General features: G+C 43.0%; 1 protein-coding gene across 1 annotated transcript in view; it reads right to left on the bottom strand.

Moving 5' to 3' along the window:
• PCNX2 (pecanex 2) overlaps nt 1-22,428 on the bottom strand; it is a 296,677-nt gene that overhangs the window by 80,094 nt on the left and 194,155 nt on the right. Inside the window, exons 22-23 of the mRNA XM_034662505.1 lie at nt 5,898-6,006; nt 934-1,063 (exon numbers count right to left, since the gene is read on the bottom strand). Coding sequence (XP_034518396.1) covers nt 934-1,063; nt 5,898-6,006 — 239 coding nt within the window. The remainder of the gene's footprint in view (nt 1-933; nt 1,064-5,897; nt 6,007-22,428) is intronic.

Here is a 22,428-nt window from a genome sequence, read left to right as displayed (position 1 = left end):
CCCACAAGGGTGTGCATTTTAGGGTCGCAGGAACCATCTAAGGGGAGTCACAGAAACCACAGACCTCCTAGTGATTGGTGTCCTGTATAAGACATAAAGGGCCAGAGTCGTGCAAAACGCAGACGTACTGTTGAGGGTGGACGGGGGTTTATGGGGCTCTGCACAGGTATGGCTGTAAGGTAGGGGAGGAGTTCTGGAGTAGAAGCCCGCCTCCTCTGCCCAGGCTGAAGATGGGCCAGCTCACCAGCATTCTCCTCCAGCACCTGTTAGCAGCTCCTTCCCCTCAATGCCCACCCCCCAAGCCATGAGGAGTTCTGGAAAATTACTTAGTGGACAATGATTCCACCTTCACGCCTTCTCTTAAGAAGTAACCTCCCCCACTCCGTCCCTGTTTGCTGCAGGAAATTTACGACCGGCCTGTCCACACAGTCAAGAAAATACATAAATCATCTTCCACAAGTTTAACGGCGCTCCAGAAACCCTGGTGTTCTCCTTTATGCTGAGCTGTGAAGCGTGCACACTCGCACGCGACACGCGTATTCCGCAGACTCACAGAAGGTACTGCGGAGAGGGGACACACGCCATCGAGAGGCAAAGTCAGCCAAGCAAACGGGGCCATGTGGGCTCCCTCAACAACCTTTCCAAGGGCACCTCGAGTACTGGGCAGTGTGAGTAAACCTATTTTTCCTGCAGGACCAGTGAAACCCGGACTAGTACCCCAGAGCAAATCTGCGATCAGGCCTGTACAGTCTGGAGCCTGGCAGCCCCCCACCCCATGCTAAGCGAGAAATGGAGGGAGCTGCAGGCTGGGGGGGGGGCATGCTCAGCCCCCAGCCCTGGAGGCATGAACCTGAGCCTTGACGGGGAAGGTCAAGGAGCAATCAGAAGCAGGAATTTTAACAAAGCACCTTAGCATCAACTTCAGGATCTTACTTGTAGTTTTTCTCCCAGAATTTCACCGGCCTAACATAGGAGGTGATGAAAATGACACTGCCGAGGAACGGGCTCAGTGGAGTAGAAAAGATGGAGGTGACAATCGTCTGAAAGAAAAGCAGGGCGGAATCTGAGAATTTTGAGTTAAGGCGGAAAAACCATTTTTCAGTGTTATTCTATATTGAAATATTACGTCCGATTTTGACTCGTTTATGTGAAAGCTGTTTCTCGCCAACTAAAGAAAGGAGGGCATGTACTCGATCTCTCTGTGTACGTAGTCAGGAACATAAAACTTTCAGTAGGATCCTGCTAGGTCTCATTTCACCAGCATGAAAACCAAATGATTCTCATAAAAATCCCAGCGGTCTCAGGATGATTTATGGCAAAGATTTAATATCTAAGGTTTGAAAAGAACAGTCTCTTTTTATTACTGGGGTAATCATTAGCAGAACAAAAATGTACTGTGCTACATTTACTAAAGTATTAAGTAGCTTTATAAATAATTAAAATTAAATTACACTTTTTAGAAGAAATAAATAGCATTGTGGGAGAAGGTAGCATCTCGGTTTCTCAAGGAATCTTTTCCCACTATTCAAAAAAATATATTCTTTGTGATATATCGAACACTGATGGCTCAAGTCATGTCTGCTTTAAAAGCTAAAACTGTATACACAGGAAGTCACAGCAATGTTGCACTCTGTATGGGTTTCTCACTTACTGGTGGGACTCAGTTTACACACCCTGGTTGATCAGAAACAAAATTTTCCAATATTAAAATTAGTAGTGCTGCCATATTTGGATGAAGACCAATGAACTGATCTCTAGATATCTGAGGAAAGTGCCGTGAGGGCTGGTCCCTCCCCAGTCTCTCTCCATCTCCATCGTTGGAAGACTGCTCATAGCTGCCAATCTCACAGGTCCCTGTGGTGCAGGGGTGACGGTGGGACCCGTGGTTGAGGTGGCCGAGGCCAGTGTGGTGCCAGACTGTCCAGGGCTTACAAAGGCACATTGTTCCTTGTCCCATGTCCCTGTATGGGAGGGGGGGCTCAGAGCATCCCACTACAGGTCTGATCTGATGTCCTACAGGGCTGATCTTCCCACCTGGAAGGGGGCTTCCTCACTGCTGCACAAATAGAGGCCTTATTTCTTTAGCCTGTGTTCCAAAAATTTCGGCACAAAGTAAAAAAGGAATGCCTGCCACAGACAGGAAGACTCTATGTGTCATTGCCGTCAGGACATAGAAGTGACCCAAGTGTCCAAATGCTTTCATACACTCTCAGCCATGTGCTGGGGGAGGGGTGGCCGTGGGGACCTCACCGCCCGCTTACACACAAATCCAGAAAAGGAGAACGTTGTACTGTCGCAGGCACATCCCCAAGTATTTTCACAGACTTAAGCTCAGAGTTTTGCTCAGGAACAGCTGTGTCTTTTTTTTTTTTTTTCAACTTGCTATTTACTTCCAAGCAACTTCAGGAGTGAAATGACATATCCTCCATTAATAATCCATTCCTGTGTTGAACTGTTTGGGTAGCAAAAACATCTCTATGGTCCTACAATTTAAATCCAATTCCTTTTATTGTGACCTCGGCTCCCAGAGAGAGCTACAGAACAATGAGCTGCTGGGAGATCTATTATCACCCATCCGTTTTCTCTTCATTGGAGAGCTGAAAATATCTAAATACCTGGGTCACAAAACACGACAAATTAACCATGCCCCTTGTCTTGGGGTAGAAAAGGGAACTGCATGGGGGATGTCATGGAGTACAGGTACTGAAAAATATGTGAGAATGCAGAGCCACAGGGGGATTTCTCCAATGGGAGGAGGGCCAGAAGGCTCTGGGGGGTTTGCAGAAAAACCAGGACAAAGGCACATGGAGCTAGGGCTGGGCAGGATGCTAGAGAGGCTGGCCCTACTCTTCTTTTCAATTCTAAGTATTTCCCCCAAGATTATGTCATCCATTTTTTAAATGCCAGAAACAGTTAGCCAGAAGTTAAGTCAGGAAAGCAGTGCGAAGCTGTGAATAAAGTTCAATGTGGTAGGAAAGGAAATAAAGTTTAACAGGTCCGAGGTAGAGCAGATGTGAATAGGTGCCTCAGAGGTTATTTTATTTAGGGGAAGATCAGTAAAGAGATACAGCATGCTCAGGGCAAGTAGGAAAGCCTGTGGGTATAACCGCTCAGGCAACAGCAAGAAAGAAGGACTCCTATGAGAGCCCACACATGAGCCCTCTTCGTTTCTTACCCACAGGGACAGGGTGACTCTGTCAAAAGCTTGCATTAGCGTACATTTAAAATGAAAACATCTATGCAGTCCTTAAAACTGAAAACAAATCATCTGCAGCTCAAAAGGACATTCCAAAGAGAGATTCTTCAGGCTTCCCAATATACACATTTAACAGAGAGAATCTGGCTGCATCTGCGTAATTACTAGAAGACAATGGCCTTGCATGGTCTCTACACATAGTAAAAGGGTAAGCATTCCCATCCGTCCCTGGAGGTTACAAGCTTAGAAACTAGGAGAGGCTACCGAGGGAAAAAACATGCTAGTACTGGAAAAAGCAATTTACTAAAAAGTGCCCTGCTGGCCTGAACGCTAATTCAGTTCCAAAATGGAGCAAATTAGTCCCTTCCTGATGCCAGGATTGAACCCACAGCTTCTTAATAGAGTGATAAAATAATTAACATTTCAAAATTAGTCAAGATCCAGGCCTGGCGCTTAGGAACCTCACAGCTTTGTCTTGACGGCATAGATATCCGGTTTTCTATACTATTTATCTCATTATATTGGGGATGGTATAAACGTTAGCTTCCAGATAACACTCTCTACCTTTACAACTAGTCAAGGATGGGAAGGGGTCCTGGGATAAGGGGGAGGGGGTGACAGGTCCTGTCAGCTGTCACACGACTGCAGTGGTCAGACTCCGAGGTCACTTTGAAGGCTCTGTATCTTAGGAGAAGAGAAGAAGTGGATGTCACTATCAGGGGCAGTTTAAGGAAAAAAGCACGGGGATCGATTGAGTGTTCTGAAACACAGCACCAAATGCCCAGCGAAATTTACATCTCAAATGTTCAATTTCTTGAGAATGAGTCCACCCACCAAGAAAGCACTTTGATTTAATATGCACCGTGTGCAACCTGAGGTAGACACTAATGCCCTGTTTATTCTTATAGGAGATATTAAGTGTCAGATATGAAGTGCTTGTGCGTGAACCCTCAGCACACAAACAGGTCAGGTAATTGAAAGTTATGGCTCCCAGAAGGGTCTTAACTCAGCTGTGGAACCACAAGGAGTAATTAGTATCGCTGAACTCACCTAACAAGGCATAAACAGGCACAAGAAATGCGGCAGATCTGCATGGGACCAAAGTTAGGATAAAACTGGGAATCACAACTTCAAGTTTCACATTCTTTGTGCAACTCCTCAACCGTAAATTTGCATTATCCAATAGTTTTCATTTAATAAATGGGCTTTAAACCCTAAATAGGATGCCTGAGACACACTTCAGAAATAAATAAAAATCACCGCTTGTTCAGCTCACTGTTTCTGTTTTAAAGGACTCTCTAGGAAAACCAAAATTACCGGTATAGAAAATGATTGCTGTTAAAGGGGAAAAAATGGTGCAAGAGCTCACACTCTTGGAAATTTTTTTTTCCTTAGCTTGTTCTGCCAAATAACCTTGAACCACTTCAGAAATATCAATGCAGGTCTAAGAATAGGAGCACGGAACTACGTGCGTTGTAAGGCCAGCAACTGGTATGCTTAAAAAGAGGCTTTCAAACAAATGAGTCAGGAGAAGGGCATTTTTAAAAGCCTAGAATATATTATCATTTAACAATTATCCCATGTATGTTTCCATGCCTGCACACGAAGTTTGGGTCCCAGAGACTGTCCATGAATCGTCTTAATGGGCCTTGTGTGGACATCATACAGAAGGAAGTTCTAGAACTGGGGGTCACACACTCCAGTGGGGTAAGGATCCTGGGCAGGCTTTTGAAGATGAACATTCTAGGATCCACCCCCGAAACGTGATTTTAAACGTATGTGCTGGGTTCAGGGATTTTATTATTTAACAAGCTACTCCACGGATTCCCTTACAAGTAGTTCCTGAAACACATTGTGGCAAGCACACGTTTAGGAAGTATGAATGAGGTGGGAAGGAAAACCTTTTAGGACAAATTTTAGGTCTGAGTCAAGGATATTTTTGTCTAATCTCTCATTTCAAGAGTATTTTATATTAATCTCTCTCTCTCTCCACTTATACACAAGCCCCACACACAATTAAGCTATCTGTGTCAAAGTGATCTCTACAAGAAACTTCTCAAGTTTGTTTTGAGGTAAATTAAAACTAATTATCATTATGGAAACACTTAAAACAGACAAAGAAACCAAAAGAACCTACGAAAAATAAAACTAGGCTTCTTGGCTAAGAGCAGCTAGAAAACAAAACCATCTATTAGTTTTTCGTCTTCAGAAGAATTTGGGTAAATCTATGTGTATCTACTTCTGAGTTTTGAGTAGTACTCAAGTGTGTGATGACCAAACTTTATCCTAATATAGTGTTAGATAATCTATAATAGTATATCAGAGCCATCAGCCCTGTCCACCATGTTTAATAATAGCAGATCGATTTATACTCTTTTGCACAAGTCAACTGAATTTAAGCAGTAACGTTCCATTTAAAAGACAGGATATCTTAATGCAGATCTGGGCGTGGGAAATAGAAGAAACAGAGGAAAATGAAGTAATCCTGGATATGCATTAGGAAGCAGGAAGAGCTCAAAATTAAGCAACATCTTTTAAGGCTAAGTGGCCTGAGGGGAATCCAAAGCGCCTCCCCAAGTCCCCATTAAAATGTAATCTTAAAGACTTTCAAATCTTTTCATTGCCAGGGTTCAATGAAAAGCTTGCATCCATAAAAATGTGAGTCTCAGCTCGAGGGTGAAAATAGAAGCACAAAGGATACGAGGGACGGCAAAGAGCTGAGCAAACACGTGAAATGAAGAACCCCAAGCCATCTGCCAAGGAGCCACGTACGTCATGACGAACTGTAACTTCTGAAGCAGGTCCCCGAGCTGAAAGCAGAAGAAGGAAAAGATTCATCAGAGAGGACAACCGGGGTGGTAGCTGAGTCAAGGTCACTTACAGCGAGAAGGGGGAGGCGGAGCTAGTGTTCTCCCTCTTACTCTTACCTTCCTTTGTCCTACAGGCAAGGCAGCTGCTGAGGGAACCCCGTGTGGTTCACGTCCCCAGGTTAATACTGCAGCGAGTCTGTACGTCTCTGCCTTTCTCGGAGGAGCGCACACAGTTTGCTCTTCCAGCCTTCGTATTGGGTCTTTTAGGGGAGATTCATACAAAACCTATCATCATGGCCATGTTCGGGTTTCTGTGTGGTAAGTTCAACTTAAAACCCTTCAGCGGCTCTTGCTGGAGAAAAGAGCTCTGTACCACTGAAGTGCCCGTTACAAAGCTCTTTAGAAAGCCAAGATTATGCTCGACCAGGCAGCACAGGAAAACACGGAGTTCTGGGGAGTTGCAGGGGGTGAAAAGGAGAGACCTTACGTGGATGAAGGATGCTTGAGATTCAGAATAGGAATGTACCGAGAAGGATGGACAAGAATGGGTGCGCCAGGCGGGGGTCCTCTGCTTTGTGGTAAGAAGCGACAGATGAACCCCCGACGTGGAATTCCACGGCTGTTGCGTCCACGTGCACTAAGCATCCTACCAGCATCTTCCCCCAACTCCACATACATACACTCTTCGTGCCTCATGGAAACTTCAGGCACGAGGTGTTTGTTCCAAGACTGGCTAGCATAGAAGATAATAAAATAGATTCCCCAAGGCCCGGATGTGAAAAGAGAAGAAAAAATGGAACTCTTAATTAGGCTCCACAGGTGTTATGTAGGACAAGACAAGAGCACCGTGAAAAGAAGGCAAAGGTTGGGAAGCAGGGCCATTAAGGAAAGGTTTGAAGCACCGAGATCACTTAGCTGGGCAGCAGAAGGCCAACCTTGTGATATGGGGACCGAAAGATGAGGTTGCTCTGAATTGTTCCGTGAAAGTGGGGCGAGGCAGGTGAGGCTCATCAGAGACCTCTCCAGAACTTCCTTTCGCCTTTCTTGCTTCCCCTTTCTCTCACTGACATCCCAGTGCTACAGAATAACTCCAGAGCGGAGTTAAACATCGTTCGACAGGCCACAGAAGAGGAACCAATGGAAAAGTCCTCTAACGGCACAGTAAACAGGGAGTTCGTAAGGAGCTAGAGGCAGTCAGTTAGGACCAGAACCCCAGGGGTCTCTGTGTGTCCACAAACCAAGTGACGAAGCAGTGGAGTAGAGAGAGAGCGGGGAGGGCCACTGAGGTGGGGGACAGGAACAAAATAGAGAAAGTGGGGAGGGCAAACAAGGAAAGGACAATGGGAGAGAAAGGTGACATGCTTGGACCTGAATAACTATAAAGAGTATGAGTCTGGGAGAGAAACACAGACATCTGGTTTTTGCTGATAACTTTTCACATTCTTTACTGTTGTTCACATGCATGGACTGCAGAGGGCTGACTGCAATTGGCTTTCCAAGTTCTTTCAGAAAGGCCACTCTAGTTCTAATCCTGGGGTCGGTTTGAGCTTCCTTAATCCATTCTGGATGGGACTGCCAGTTCCCAGTGCCTTAGACATTCCGACAGTTGAGAAGATGGTAGTTTATTCCGTTATGTCTGTTCAAGGTCACATCTCTAAGGTTCACAGACAAGAACAGTCTTCTCCCTACCACTTGATTTTTCACCAGTCACTAGGTGACTTGTACAGACTGAGACAGACAGTTCTAACACCGATTCAAACGCTTGACTCCTCTTAAGACAGAGTATTCTCTTTAAAGGCCAACATCATTTCCTTTCAGTCCCCGCCATGAACCCAACTAGAGGAGGGACATGCTGATCACCAAAGGGGAAACTCTCAGCGAATGACACTGGGTTACAGCAAAAGCCAAAGTCCCGAGAAGTGGTGCCGGGCTCTGTCACATTAACTTGCTCGGTTACACCTAACCAAATTCTATCACACAAAATGCCTCTGGATCTGAAACCCTCTAGTCACTCCACTGTCAAGTCTAGTTATTCAGAATTAAACTTGCGATGGGTGCCTAGGTGAAAACTACAAGTCTGAACAAGATTACCTTATGTGATGCATGACCCCCCAAATACCCGACCAGTGAATCAGCGGTTATGGAGAGTTACTCCTGGAGGATTTTCCATGTATGACTATATTCTGGGAGACTTTTCAGCCACCTTGTGAAAAGCTGATAAGTAGGTCAAGCACAGCAACTACAATCAGACAGGAGCCCTAGGGAAAGCCTCATCTGCAAGTTTAAAGCTCTAAGTGAAACTTGGCTGCATTATGATTCAACGAATCTATTACAATTATTTTTTGCTTAGCACAGCGACTTGTATTTACATATAAGCAAAACTAGTAATCAGGCACACGCACTCTCACGCTCTAATTGCAGCTGAGACCCCAGGTATCTTTGCTCTTCTCCTGTGTCGATGCCTCGGCTTTTTCATAAGCCTTATGCAGAATAAAATACAAGTTTTGTGAAAGATTTTCAATATGAGGCTCATAAAATAGGCTCTGCCGTTCTCAGTGAAGGAGCCAGAATGCCTGAATGCCAGTTCTTTGCATGGCTAGGATTCCACCAAACGCAGGAATTTAGCCTCCTCCCCAAAGCCCCCCAGAAAAAGGACTCACTGTAGATGTCACAGATGTCAACACGGTGCGATGTTCAAGGGCTTGAGGACAGGCTGCCTGAGCCTGAATCCCAGCTGGCATCTGCCACGGGGATGATAACACTACTTCCTTACAGTGTTGTCTGAGGATTGAGTGACTTCATCTTTGTTCAGGACTTAGACCAGTGCCTGACAATTGTAAGTGCAATATGAGAATCTGACAGATAGCTGCTGGGACAAGTAGAGGTCATATTCTGAGGATGTACTTGGCTCGCAATCAGGAAATTCTAGAGCCTCCCTTTCAAACAATGGAGACTTACCAAGTCTAGGTCCTCCTAGTTTCCAGAGGAGGGAACCAGAGTCAGGGGGCCACATGGGCTGCTTAGGTCAGAAGTGAATCACTGGCCCATGTGAAACCAGAGGTCAAAGTGCTGGCCTCGTTCTCTGCCTGGTGGTAGATATTTCTACCACCAAACCTCGCCATGTCTCGTCGAGGCCAGGAGCTCTTCTTAAAGACAGCAGCAGGAAAACCTGCCTGACGCGCAGCAGTGGAGGATGGCAACTCCTCTACCAAGGCCTTCCTGCTGACAGGCAAGGGACAGGGTCCCAAGCGTGGACATGGCAAATGTGGCCGCGGCCACCATCAGGGACCTCTTCTTCAGGCACACAGCGACAAGGAGCTCTGATCCATCCTGGAACGTCCCTTTCAGTGTAAATGCCCAATTAATAAAATACAACACCATCCCAACAAGCCTGGAAACATTCAAGTGGCTCTCAGAAAGGCACAGCTGCAAGAAGATGGCTATGGCTTCCGTATTGTATTCCTAGAAATGTGGAGAGGTACGTTCCGGGTGAAAAAGACCCAACTTCATATTTTCCCTTTACACTTCATCCTTCCCTTCAAGAGTGAAATCAAGGGAAAGAATGAAAAATCCATGGGTATTCAAATGGTGATGCCTAAGCACAAAAGGAAGCCTAAATGTTGATCATTAATGAAGAGCGTATATGAAGAGGCACTTGACGTCCTATTAGACCATTGTGCATAGAATCAGGAAGCATTTAAGATGAGATCTATTCAGTGGAAACAGCAACATTAACACCTTTCCAGTAAGTGCCGCCACATACAGCGTAACGCTGCCCTGAAGCACTTTGAATAGAAATCCCACTTAGATTAGCTATGAAATTACATCTCTGTAGACAGTCCGAGGCCTCTGCTTTTATGAAGCTTATCTCACTTCTAATGTTCTGCTTCCAAGATCCTAAATCTCAGCCCTATGAAAGCACAATAAACTTCACAAGTTACCCGAGTATGACTACAAGAGAAAACACGAGGATTTGGGCCTTTTCCACTGAAAACACTAGGAAAAGAGTAAATAAGGTCACAGTGGAATGATTCTGGCTATTTTCCAAAGAAAGACACCATATATATTCTCACTCATATGTTATTATACCCATCTGCATAGATTCACAAACTATCTTAAGAAAAGTGTCACTAAATAAGGATGATCAAACCCTTTTCCTTGCCTAATACATTCTGAAACAAGACGAATGCCACCTTTCCTCAGGGGACTCTCTCCCCCACCAGCAAAATAACTCACAATTTTTTGGACATTTTGATATTGAATACTATCTTAGGGAGCTGCACATAAGCTATTCCATTCGATGAAAGTGGGATTTTCCTTCCCAATCCCAACCACCCCCTTTCTTCCTATTGCTCTAACCCTAACCCTAGCCTTACTGTCTCCCAGATTAGCTGTATCACATAACTTTTCTTTCTTCTTCTTCTTCTCCTTCTTCTCATTCTGTGGTCAGATTTAGCTAGTTTCCTTCTCAGAAAGATATGCAGCTTGTAATTATGAACGTCTGAACGTGAGGAGGCACGCAGGGCTAAAAGGAGTCCCAGGAATCAGCCGCTGAGTCAAAGATGCACTGAGCTCAGAATGAGAGAACATGGAGGGAACAGAAGCTACTGAGTGTTTGGGAAGGAGGTGATATGAAGAGCAGAAAAATGTTCAAGAAGAAATGGAAAAAGTAGAGCTAGTAACACCTCAAATGTGGGACACCACTTTTGGAGGAAGGGGGAGCACCACTTTTACAGAATAACAGATTGATAGCAGCAAACATGATAATTAAATATGGGGACATCAACTTTAAAACAGAAACATTCTCAAATAAAGCCTGGCAAGATGAATTAGAATTTTGTAAGTTAAGTAAACATATTCAGGTAGGGTTACAACGGTTTACAAGATTGAATTTCAGAAGATCAGAAACACATTCTATTTCTGTATACAATGTGTGTTGGGAGCTTATTAAATAGCACACAGTTTAGCCAAATATCGATGTGCTTCAGGGAGCATGGTAATGCACAAAGGTCACCATCCCACTGTAAAGATTATAGAAATAAGCTAAAAGATTGTAAGGAAAGACGTAATTAATAGTTGAAATCAAAAGAAGGGAAAACTTCCAATAGTCAGAACCAAAAAGGGAATTTAAGATGACAAAAATAGGGGGGCCTGGGTGGCTCAGTGGGTTGTGTCTGCCTTCAGCTCAGGTCATGATCTTGGGGTCCTGGGATTGAGCTCTGCATTGGGCTCCCTGCTCAGTGGGAAGGGAGCCTGCTTCTCCCTCTTCCTCTGCCCCTCCCCATCCGCATTCATGTTCTCTCTCAAATAAATAAAATATTTAAAAAAATAAAATAAAATGAGAAAAATAAGTCTGAACTGACACTGGAATGGCCCCAAGAGGATAAAACATGGTTGTGGGCAGCTTAGGACTTGGATTTTAATGGACTTGAAGGGCTGGCTGCCATGCCCACAAAAAAAAAGTGAATTAGAAAAACCCCACCTACCAGTGCTGGGAAAAAGCAAAAAACTTTGCCTTCCTCCTAGTGTAGAGTAGAATCTGTCATCCATAATATACCAAAACGTTAGCCATCATGTGTAAGAGGGGAGATTTTTAGGACATGCATCTCAGAAAATGATAGTTTAATTAGACAATAAATAAATAAGCATAGAAAACATTTGGCCAATAGAATTCCTAAGCTTTGTCTAAGAGATATACATATTTGAATCCCGCAGTCAACTGAAAGAGAAGAATAAAATGTTGAAGCATATATGCATTTTAAAAAATTGATGACTTACTGAAAAGAGGTCTTAACCAGTGCTGAGAATCAGTATCATGCAAACTTCTTCACAAATCACATTAGAAGTCAATAATAAAATGATGGCAAAATAATACCAGCAAGGATCACAAACTTTGCATTTAGGTGTGTCCTCAACAAGTAAGACACTGAATTATTTAAAAATGGTAAGATGTAGAAAATGAATAACAATAAGGGGTGGCTGGGTGGTTGAACGTCAGACTCTTGGTTTCAGCTCAGGTCATGATCTCAGGGTCATGGGATTGAGCCCTGTGTTGGGCTCCGTGCTCAGCATGGAGTCTGCTCGAGATTCTCTCCTTCTCTCTCTGCCCCACCCTCTCTGTTTCTTTATAAAAAATTAATTAGTTAAATGTTTTTATAAAATAAATGACAATAAAAAGCACTAGTACCAATCTTAACTCATGACCCAACTAAAGCACTTTGTAGATGGAAAAATACATCCTTAAAAATGTACATCTTAGGGGGGCCTGGGTGGCTCAGTCGTTGAGCGTCTGCCTTTGGCTCAGGGCGTGATCCCGGCATTCTGGGATCGAGCCCCACATCAAGCTTCTCCGCTAGAAGGCTGCTTCTTCCTCTCCCACTCCCCTTGCTTGTGTTCCCTCTCTCGCTGGCTGTCTCTCTGTGTCAAAATAAATAAATAAAATCTTAAAAAAAAATGTACATCTTGGAAAAACTTCAGTTTATATTGTATTATATATATTACATATATATGTATATATTATATACATATAGTATATATGTAATATATATGTATTATATATATAATACATTATATTATGTATTATATATATTTTAATATAAAAAAATGAACAAGAATATCATAATAAAGGATATTATAGATGTTCTAATCTATTAATATAATGCAGAACTCCTTAATAAAATATTTACAAAATTAGTCTATAAATGTATAAAAGTAATCATAATCAAATTTGTTTCATCTCATAATGGCTTTTTTTAAAAGATTTTATTCATTTATTTGACAGACAGAGAGAGCGAGCACAAGCAGGGGGAGCCGGAGAGGAAGAAGCAGACTCCCCACTGAGCAGGGAGCCAGACACAGGGTCAACCCCAGGACCCTGGGATCATGACCTGAGCTGAAGCCAGACACTTAAATGACTGAGCCACCCAGGCGCCCCTCATAATGGCTTAATACTAGAAGAATGCCAATATAATTCACAAAACGAAGAAAGTAAAAAAAGAAAAACCGTATGATGCAGAAAGGATATGGAAAAATAAACTCAACACTCACTGAAACATATCCCTTCCAATCTAGTAGTGAAAGAGTTTCTCTTACACCTGATAAAGGATATCCATGCCACATTACATTCAACATGCTGTATTTAATAGTAGAATATAAAACATCAGAATTATTCAGGCCAGAGGTATCAAGCGAGATGAATCTGATTAACCTACACCAGAAAAGTGAAAATAGAACCATTGAAGGAGACTAAAATCTAAGGAAGGAAAAAGGAACCTGGGGTAATAATTTATAGTTTATCACCTGTGAGGTGCAGTTTGGAAAAATGAAACTGAGGAGAGAAATAGGGATGATGTCAGATGAGAGTACCCAGCAGGGGTGGGCTATTCAGGCAAATGAATGTGCAGCTCATAAAAGAAAATGCACCAAGCCCTGATGCTTTGATTAGCCGACCTTATGCAGCCAGATAAATTCAGACCCCTAGGAGAACATGACAGAAAATATTAGTTAGGTTCCTATTTCATAACTGCTCATTAGTGTATCCATAAATGCAAATGAAGTCACCATTGCACAGTGAAATTTTATAATCTACCAAGAGCTGTGAACGCACAAAACGAAAAGGTCTTCTCAAGACCCCTGAGAACTAGGAATTACACAGAACCCAGCATCCATGGTTGTGTTTCTGCTTCTGGTGGCCAGCATGAGTGTGGGCTCAGGTGGGTGGGGAGGTGAATCACTGAGGAAGGAGACAAGGAGGGACTCAACATAGAAGAAACAGGAGTGAGAGAGTTATCTTTGTTCTTTAAGCAGACTGTTCACATTGACCTTGGAGTGACCTAGGAGACACCGTGTAGTTTATGCATACATCCTGCCTGCCTTTTCCATTCCTTAATCCTTTCAATTCCTTACCTTAGCCTTCATTCAACTACTCTAGGGAGGATCGAGTTTTCCTGCCTTTGTTATGGATTTAAGAAAAGGCAGCTTTCTGGATGGTTTTGGGGGGCTTCTTCCCTCTCGAAGGTCCATTATCATCCCATGGGTGGCAAATCCTGCCTTTAGGAAGTGGATGCAAGGACCAAGTCCATAAGCCTCTATCAGGACACAGGGTGCTTAGCATTTTAATGAGAGAGGCCAATACTACTATTACATGCAGCTAAGAGGCAGCTTTTCCTCCATCAAGTCTGAATGCCCTCCTGCCCATGCCATCCACCACATGCCTCCAGTACATCTCAATTATGTACTCTCCTGAGATCTGATACTTGTACAAACATTTCCTCAATCTAGTTCACATAGAAATAAGGTGATTCATGCAGTGATGCTCCATATAATGGAAGCTTTCTGCTTTAAGCACCGAGACTTTCAAAATGTATGCTCTTTTTAATAAAAATATAATAATACAGTCTCACTTAAAAAATACCAAGTAGTTCAGAATTACATAAAGTATAAGCAAAAAAGTTTTGTTATCCACCTCATTCTGACTTAACTTCCAGTACAAGCCACAGTTAGTGATGGCTGCGGAGTTATCCTTCTTGGCATTTTCTACCCATGCATATGTACAAATGTGTATATATATATGTGTGTGTGTGTGTGTGTGTGTGTGTGTGTGTGTATTTGTTTAAATTTAAACTGGATTAACAGTAAATACTCCTCTAAAACTTGATTTTTTTTTTAAGACTCAGTCCAAAATCAAGATTCGAGGCTCAACTGACTGAGCCACCCAGGTACCCCAGAAACTTGATGTTTCCAACATTGGTACAAACTGCTCTAACACCTAATTAGCTGCCTAATACTCCATTGTTTGGCTAGACAACCTACTGAATCATTTTACTATTGAGAGACATCTAGGTTGTAAAAATTAATTTAAAACCACAGCTGGAGAAAATTTCATATGCTTCTCTAAAACATCACACAGAGCCAGTGCAGTGGCTGTTAATCCAGTGCACTCACCAGACCTTGACCACTGGGGTGGACACAGGGTCTGCAGTGGGGCCCCTAGTCCTGTACAGAGTGGGATGTCAGACTACAACCCCCTCCCCCCACTCTGTACATGATAACTGAAGCCAGAGAAAGCAAGGTCTGAGATACAAACAGGTACACCCCTGCACTAAAAATCTAGCAGAAGGGAAGGTGTGCTTAGTTCTAGGCATAAAAACCATTTATTTTATTTGCTGTGGTCCTCCACAAGATGTCTAGCTTTCAACAAAAAATTATAAGGTATACAAAAAGGCAAGAAAAAATATACTCCTAAAAGACAAAGCAACAATCAGAGCAAGACTCAGATATGACACTCATGTTGGAACTTTCTGACAGGAAAGTTAAAAGAACTATGATGATATGTTAAGGGCTCAAACAGAAAAAGGTGTATAATATGAAAGGGTAGATGGATACTTTTAGCACAGAGATGAAAACTATAAAAGGAAGACTCAAATAGAAATGATGGAAAGGGAAACACCATAACAGAGACAGAATGCTTTCAGCAAGCTCATCACACTAACACAGCCAAGGGAATGATCGATGAACTTGATTATAGGTCAGCAGAAATGACCTAAACCGAAACACAAAGATAAAACTGAGTGAATTCAAAAAAGAAAATATTCTTACACCATACACAAAAATAAATTCAAAATGGATGAAAGACCTAAATGTGAGACCTGAAACTATGAAAATCCTAGGAGAGAACACAGACAGTAACTTTCTGACATCAGCTGTAGCAAATTTTTTCTAGATATGTCTCTGATGCAAGGGAAACAAAAGCAAAAAATAAGCTATTGGGAATACATCAAAATAAAAGTCTTCTGCAAAATGATGGAAACAATCAACAAAACTAAAAGGCAATCTATGGAATGGGAAAAGATATTTGCAAATGACATATCTGATAAAAGGTTAGTATCCAAAATATATAAAGAACTTATAAAACTCAACACCCCCAAAATAAATAGTACGATTAAAAAATGGGCAGAAGACATGAAGACATTTTTCCACAGAAGACATCCAGATGGCTAACAGACACATGAAAAGCTGCTCAGCATCACTCATCATCAGGGAAATGCAAATCAAAACTACAATGAGATATCACAGAAAGGCTAAATTGAACAACACAAAGAACAGGTATTGTTGAGAATGTGGAGAAAAAGGAATCTTCGTGCACTGTTGGTGGGAATGCAAACTGGTGCAGCCACTGTGGAAAACAGTATGGAGTTTCCTCAAAAAGTTAAAAATAGAACTAGCCTATGATCCAGCAATCACACTACTGGGTATTTACCCAAAGAATACAACAACATTAATTCAAAGGGGTACAGGCACCCTTATGTTTAGAGCAGCAGTATTTACAATAGCCAAGATATGGAAGCAGCTTTTGTGTCCATTGATTGATGAGTGGGTAAAGAAGATGTGGTATATACATATAATGAATATTATTCAGCCATAAAGAGAACAAAATCTTCCCATTTGCAATGACATAGATGGAGCTGGAGAGTATAATGAAATAAGTCATCAGAGAAAGACAAATACCATGATTTCACTCATATGTGGAATTTAAGAAACAAAACACATGAGCAAAGGGGAAAAAAGAGAGAGAGACAAATCAAGAAACAGATTCTTAACCTTAGAGAACAAACAGATGGTTGCCTGAGGGGTGGGGAGCGGGGATGGGTGAAATAGGTGATGGGGATTAAGGAGCGCCCTTGTCGCGATGAGCACCACGTATTGTACGGAAGTGTTGAATACCATATCACACACTTGAAAATAATATAACACTGTATGTGAACGAACTGGAATTAAAATTAAAAATTAAAAAAAAGAAAATACTACTGAGTATCTAAAAGTTGCATAACAGTATCAAAGTATCCAACATATGCATAGTTTGAACCTCAGAAAGAGAAGAGAAACAGCAGAACGAAGAAGTATTTGAAGAAGTAATGGGCAAGAAATGTCCAGAATAATGACAAACACTAAGCCACAAGTTCAAGCACAGATGACACAGGATAAATACCCAAACAACAACAACAAGCCCTACACAGCTAGGCATGCCCTATTCAAACTGCTGAAAACAAAAGACAGAGAGAAAATCCTGGAGGCAACAACTACAAAAAGACATATTATACAAAGAAAAACAACAATAAAAATTACGGAAGACTTACATCAGAAACCACGTAAGGCAGAAGGCAATGGAGCAACATTTTTTAAGTGCTAAAAGTGCTAAATGGAATGACGTCAAAGATGTTATTTATTATTTATTTATTTATTTATTTATTTATTTATTTATTTATTTGAGAGAGAGAGAGAAGAAGGGGGGGGACGAGCAGACTTTGTACTGGGTGCAGAGCCTAATGTAGGGCTTGATCTCAGGACCCCAAGATCATGACCTGAGCTGAAATCAAGGGTCAGACGCTTGAATGACTGAGCCAACTAAATGGGATGAGGTTTTTAAGGGTGGGGTGGGGTAGGACTGTCAAAATAGAATTCTATACCCAGTGAGACTATCTTTCAAAACTGAAAGAGAAATACTTTCTCAAACAAAACTGACCGAGTTCATGGCCGATAGACCTATACTAAAACAACTCTTCAAGGAAGTTCGGGCACAAGAAATATGATACAGTTTGGAAACCTGGATCTACACAAAGAAACAGAGCATCCGAAACGAAATAAGTGGCAACAAAATATTTTTTTCTTATTTTCAATTGCTCTAAAAGAGGGATTTTGCTCTAAAGCATAAATAGCAACACTGTATTATGTGTTTATCCCATATGTGAAATTAAATGCATGACAACAGCACAAAAAATGGGAAGGGGAACTGTTGAAATTCCTTCCCCTACACATGAAGTGGTACAGTATTATTTGAAGCTACATTCCAATGAATTGAAGTTTTATATATTTAATGTAGGAGCAATAACCTAAAAATAAGAGGCATAAACAATAAGTCAACAGAAAAAGTAAAATGGAATTAAAAAGTAGTTCAAAGTGACAGCTCTCCAAAGTTCTTCCTGCGACCCTTCTGCCCACTGCCTTAATTAACTGCTCCCTCTGGAGGTCCCCATGATCTGTGGCTCACCACTTCAAATCACATACAAAGTAGCACAGCATCCTGGTGACAAGAGCAGGCTTGGGGGGTCATACAGACCTGAGTTCCTATCCCAGCCCTGCCTCTTACTAGCTGTGTGATCTCAGGCAAATTTCACTCCACGGAGCCTTAGTTTTCTTATCTGCAAGGTAGATACGGTAAAGGTACTTATCTCAGAAACTAATTGTGAAGATTAAATGAGATAATCGAGGTAAGTTTTTATCTCAGGACTCAGCATATATTAAGTGCTCAATAAATACAAGTTAGTTTATTTATGGCCCTTATGGCATTGTTTCAAAAGTATTTTTAGGGACACCTGGGTGACTCAGTAGGTTAAGAGTCTGCCTTCAGCTCAGGTCATGATCTCAGGGTCCTGGGATCCAGGCCTACATCGGGCTTCCTGCTTAGCAGGGAGTCTGCTTCTCTCTCTGCCTCTCCTCCCTGCTCGTTCTCTCTCTCAAATAAATAAAATCTTAAAAAAAAAAAAAAGTACTTTTTGTATGTTTTTATCTCCTTTGTACCCCATCGGAGTGTATGCTCGTTGGCAGCAGGCCCTGGGTATTAGTTAGAGTTGTACACTTATCTTCCAGCAGATAAGCAGTATAGGCAGGCACACAGTGGACATAAGTGCGGTGTTTTCCAGAAAGTGAAATGGTGTGTGAATGAAAGCTTCAGGTGTTTCCCCAACTCGTCCAGCGATGTAAACCATGGCTATAGCGGGCATGGGGTTAGTGGAAATGTTCTTGTTGCTTCCTGATTCTCATTTACATGCCAGATCCTTGCAACAGCCATGGATTTTCCTTATAAAAGAGCTAATTACTCTCTTTTTCCTCCTGGAGGTTTTAAACTTACATAGCAACCATCTCAGAATCATCAATACCCTTTCTTCAGGCAGAAGCATGGTGGTTTGGTCCATCAAAGTATTTCCAAAACTGATAGGTTAAAGGAAAGAAAGAATGAGAAAGTCTGTGACCTTGATGTTCTTGTCCTAAATATGGGCGCCTGGTAAGAGACACGATCTGGAAGCTGCAGGTCCATATACGTACATCTGTAGCACCAGGAGCTTCCAACCAGCAGAGGATGGCAGATGCCAGTGGTCAGCCCTGTGAGGAAAATGTTGCCTGATGCAACCCAATCAAGCTTTCCCTTTGGGAAGCGTTTTAAGGAGGGCGCTCCCAACTGCTGAGTAAGGGAGGTTTCTTTCAGTGAGAAGAGTCTAGAGTTCTCACCTCTCCTGAACCCGCTGAAGCCTCTCACGTGGGTTTTGTGGGCCTTAGGCACACACGCCTTCCCCACTCCTGTTAAGACTGATCAGCAACGGCTCTTCAGTGCTCTGGCTTCATGAAGGCGCATCACCACTGCCCTGATGGGAGGGACTGAGCCAGCAGAGAGCCTTCCTCGGGAGAGAAAGCTGTAGACTTAAAAAAAAAAAAATGGGAGCAGGCACCTGGGTGGCTCAGCTGGTTAAGTGTCTGCCTTCGGCTCAGGTCATGATCCTTGGGTCCGGGGACTGAGTCCCACATGGGGCTCCCTGCTCAGCAGGGAGTCTGCTTCTCCCTCTGTTTCTCCCCCTACTTGTTCTCCCCCCAACCTCTCTCTCGCAAACATAAATAAAAAATAAAATTAAAAAATGGGAGCCTATAAATATTTCTTTAACACATTACCAGGGACACACTCAGCTATATAGGTCTTTGAACATTACTAAATCCATGTATTTTTTATAGTATACTTTTATAGGAGAATATAGGAAGCCTGAGGGAAAAAAAGGTGTAACTCATGCGTACCAGGCTTGAGGTCCCAAATAGGGAGGAAAAACTGATCCTTACTTTGAAGGTAGAGGTTGAGAGGAGCTGCTAGCATTCATTTCAGCCCTACATCCTCTCCCCGGAAATAAGTTACAGTGACTTGCATGGTTTGAGTTAAGAGAAACTCATCCCTTTGATGTGTGGGTGGTGTACTGGGGAGTGGAAGACAAGAACGTTGATGTGTTAGGCTATAAATCTCAACTAAAGGATGTCTGGGCTGTTCGGGCACTTCCCAGCAGTGACGTGACACAGTTAAGAGCTGGCCAGTCGGATGACATCAGCTTGTCACACTGGGAGAGATCTACAGCTACGGGCGTGTTGTGACGGGCCCCTCAGTTTTGCAAGAGGTGCTCCCCTGGCTAGACAGCACACGCAACACACTCACAGCAGAGCAGCCAGTGCTGCTGGCCATGTGCTCAATCCCCACTGTGAACGGGACAGTAGGCAACAGTGACGCAGCTAAACAAGATTTATAGGAAGCCAAGAAAATAAAAACACACACCATGGAAAGCCCGAGGAAGGAACTCTAAGTGACCCATATGCTCAATCTAAAACCTTCCCTCCGCCCACAAACTCCCTTGGCCCTGCACTGTGAATCATCATCTCCCTAGAATAATAAAATGTCATCCAAGCTTCGACTTCATCTTTCAAAAACCAGTTTTCCCATCTCTCAGCTCCCAACTGATTTCCATTAATATGTGTTGAGTAATCACTCTGACCGGGCATTTTGTTAGATGTTGCAGGGAGTAGGAAACAAACACGCATACCCATGGTCCCACCACGTGAGGAGTTTCCAATCGCTTTGGGGCCACGAACATCTTGGACTGTGGTCTTCGTTGCTGGACACAGCACACGGCTTGTGAAATTTGGTGGCAACTAAAAGTGAAGCGGTCTCCCCGAGAGCCTGGAAGGCATGCTGTGTTTCTGAAGTGGCTTTATCAACCCTCTGCAAACCATTCTATACTCCTGTCCTTAGGCAGAGTGGGAGTGGGGTCGAGTTTAAGGCACTCGCAGAGAGAGTGACATTGGCTAAATTACTGAAGAGCCGGTGCACAGGAGCAACATTCATCACCACATAGAGGTTCACCGTCCACCACTGTGTACTTGACCCTGAACTGGAAATCGGGACATATCAGTACACAAAACAGGCAAAGATCTTCGCCCTCGTGGAATTTACATTCTAGTGGGAGGGATAATAAGAGGGTAAACAAGTCAGTGATAGAGCATGTTAGAAGGTGGTGAACGCTGTGGGTAGTCTGGGTGGGTCTGACTTGAGAAGCTAAAATCTGAGCACAGCCTGGAAAGAGCTGGTGGAGGGAGTCCAGTGGACATGTGAGAGAAGCATTTTTAGGCTGAAGCAACAGCTACAGCAAGGGGCCCCACATGAGAGCATGCTTTGCATGGTGGAGGAATGGTAGGTAAGGAGGCTGTATTAAACATGAGAAGAGGAGAGGAGGTCAGAGCAGTGATGGGGACCCAGCTGGTGCTGGTCAGTGGGCCAGTGTAAGGGATTTGGCTTTTGCTCTGCATGAAATGGGGAGCCACGTCAGGGTTCTGAGTAGGGACGAGATCCGGTTTGTGTTTTAGAAAAAAAACTCGAGGGACTTCTAGTTTTAGCTCCAACATGAAAAAAAGATTAAGAGCTATTGTTCCCACTTTTGCAACAAGAAAAAGCAACACAAACTGCATATCGATGTCTCTTAGACCCATCAGACAAATGATGTCCCAGGGAGAGCTGCCTCTTTGAAGGGGTCAGTGAGACCTGCTTATCTGGGCCAGAAGCTGCTGGAGCCATGAACTCGTAGGGAGACTTAAATGGTGATTTTGGCAAACTCTTAGAGGCTGAGTGTGGACTAGCATGAAATTTAGAAGCCCCTGGGCACCACAGTTTTAGGGGACCCTCCACACTTTCATACCCCAGAAACCCCACCAGCTTCTCACAATGAAGAGCCAAGAAAGATCTCCTCATGGGCCTGGAAAGGGGAGGAAATTAACCACTATGAAACACAACGGTCTGCCCCGAAGGGCGAAGGGCTTTGCCTGAGCCTTATCCTGGATAGGGGAAGGGAATCCTCCCCCTCCAGCTTACTTCACCTAAAAGAGGAAAAAACAGCTAACAGAACCAGGGCTTTAAGGAAATAGAGTAAGAATGCTACGACCAGCAAAGAGAGTACAGTGCATGGGGAGAAAAAAGCTACACCATCCTGGAAACACTTATGAAGGTCCCAGTTCTGAGACATAGGCCCAATAAGAGACTGAGATTTAACTGGAAGACAATAGACTATCTCCCCCGCCCCATACCTTACCAGTACACCAACAAAGACCCAGTAGAGTAACCCTAGGTTACAGCTAGTGTTACAGACACAACTCTCTCTGAGGAGGAGTTTTTAGGGAAGCCAAAAATCAATAGGAGACAAAAACAAGGACAATAGAAAAACCTGAAGCCTCTGGGACCTATAGTTATAGCAGACATTAAACACAGTCCCTCTTCTAATTGGACTAACAGAAAACCTCACATTGAAGGCCTATTGACCTCAGTTTCTATTACCTGATACAACATGT

Source organism: Ailuropoda melanoleuca, chromosome 6 (assembly GCF_002007445.2).
Source record: "Ailuropoda melanoleuca isolate Jingjing chromosome 6, ASM200744v2, whole genome shotgun sequence".
Lineage (NCBI taxonomy): Eukaryota > Metazoa > Chordata > Mammalia > Carnivora > Ursidae > Ailuropoda > Ailuropoda melanoleuca.
Note: the sequence above shows the minus strand (reverse complement) of the source record. Positions and strands in the feature narration are given on the sequence as shown.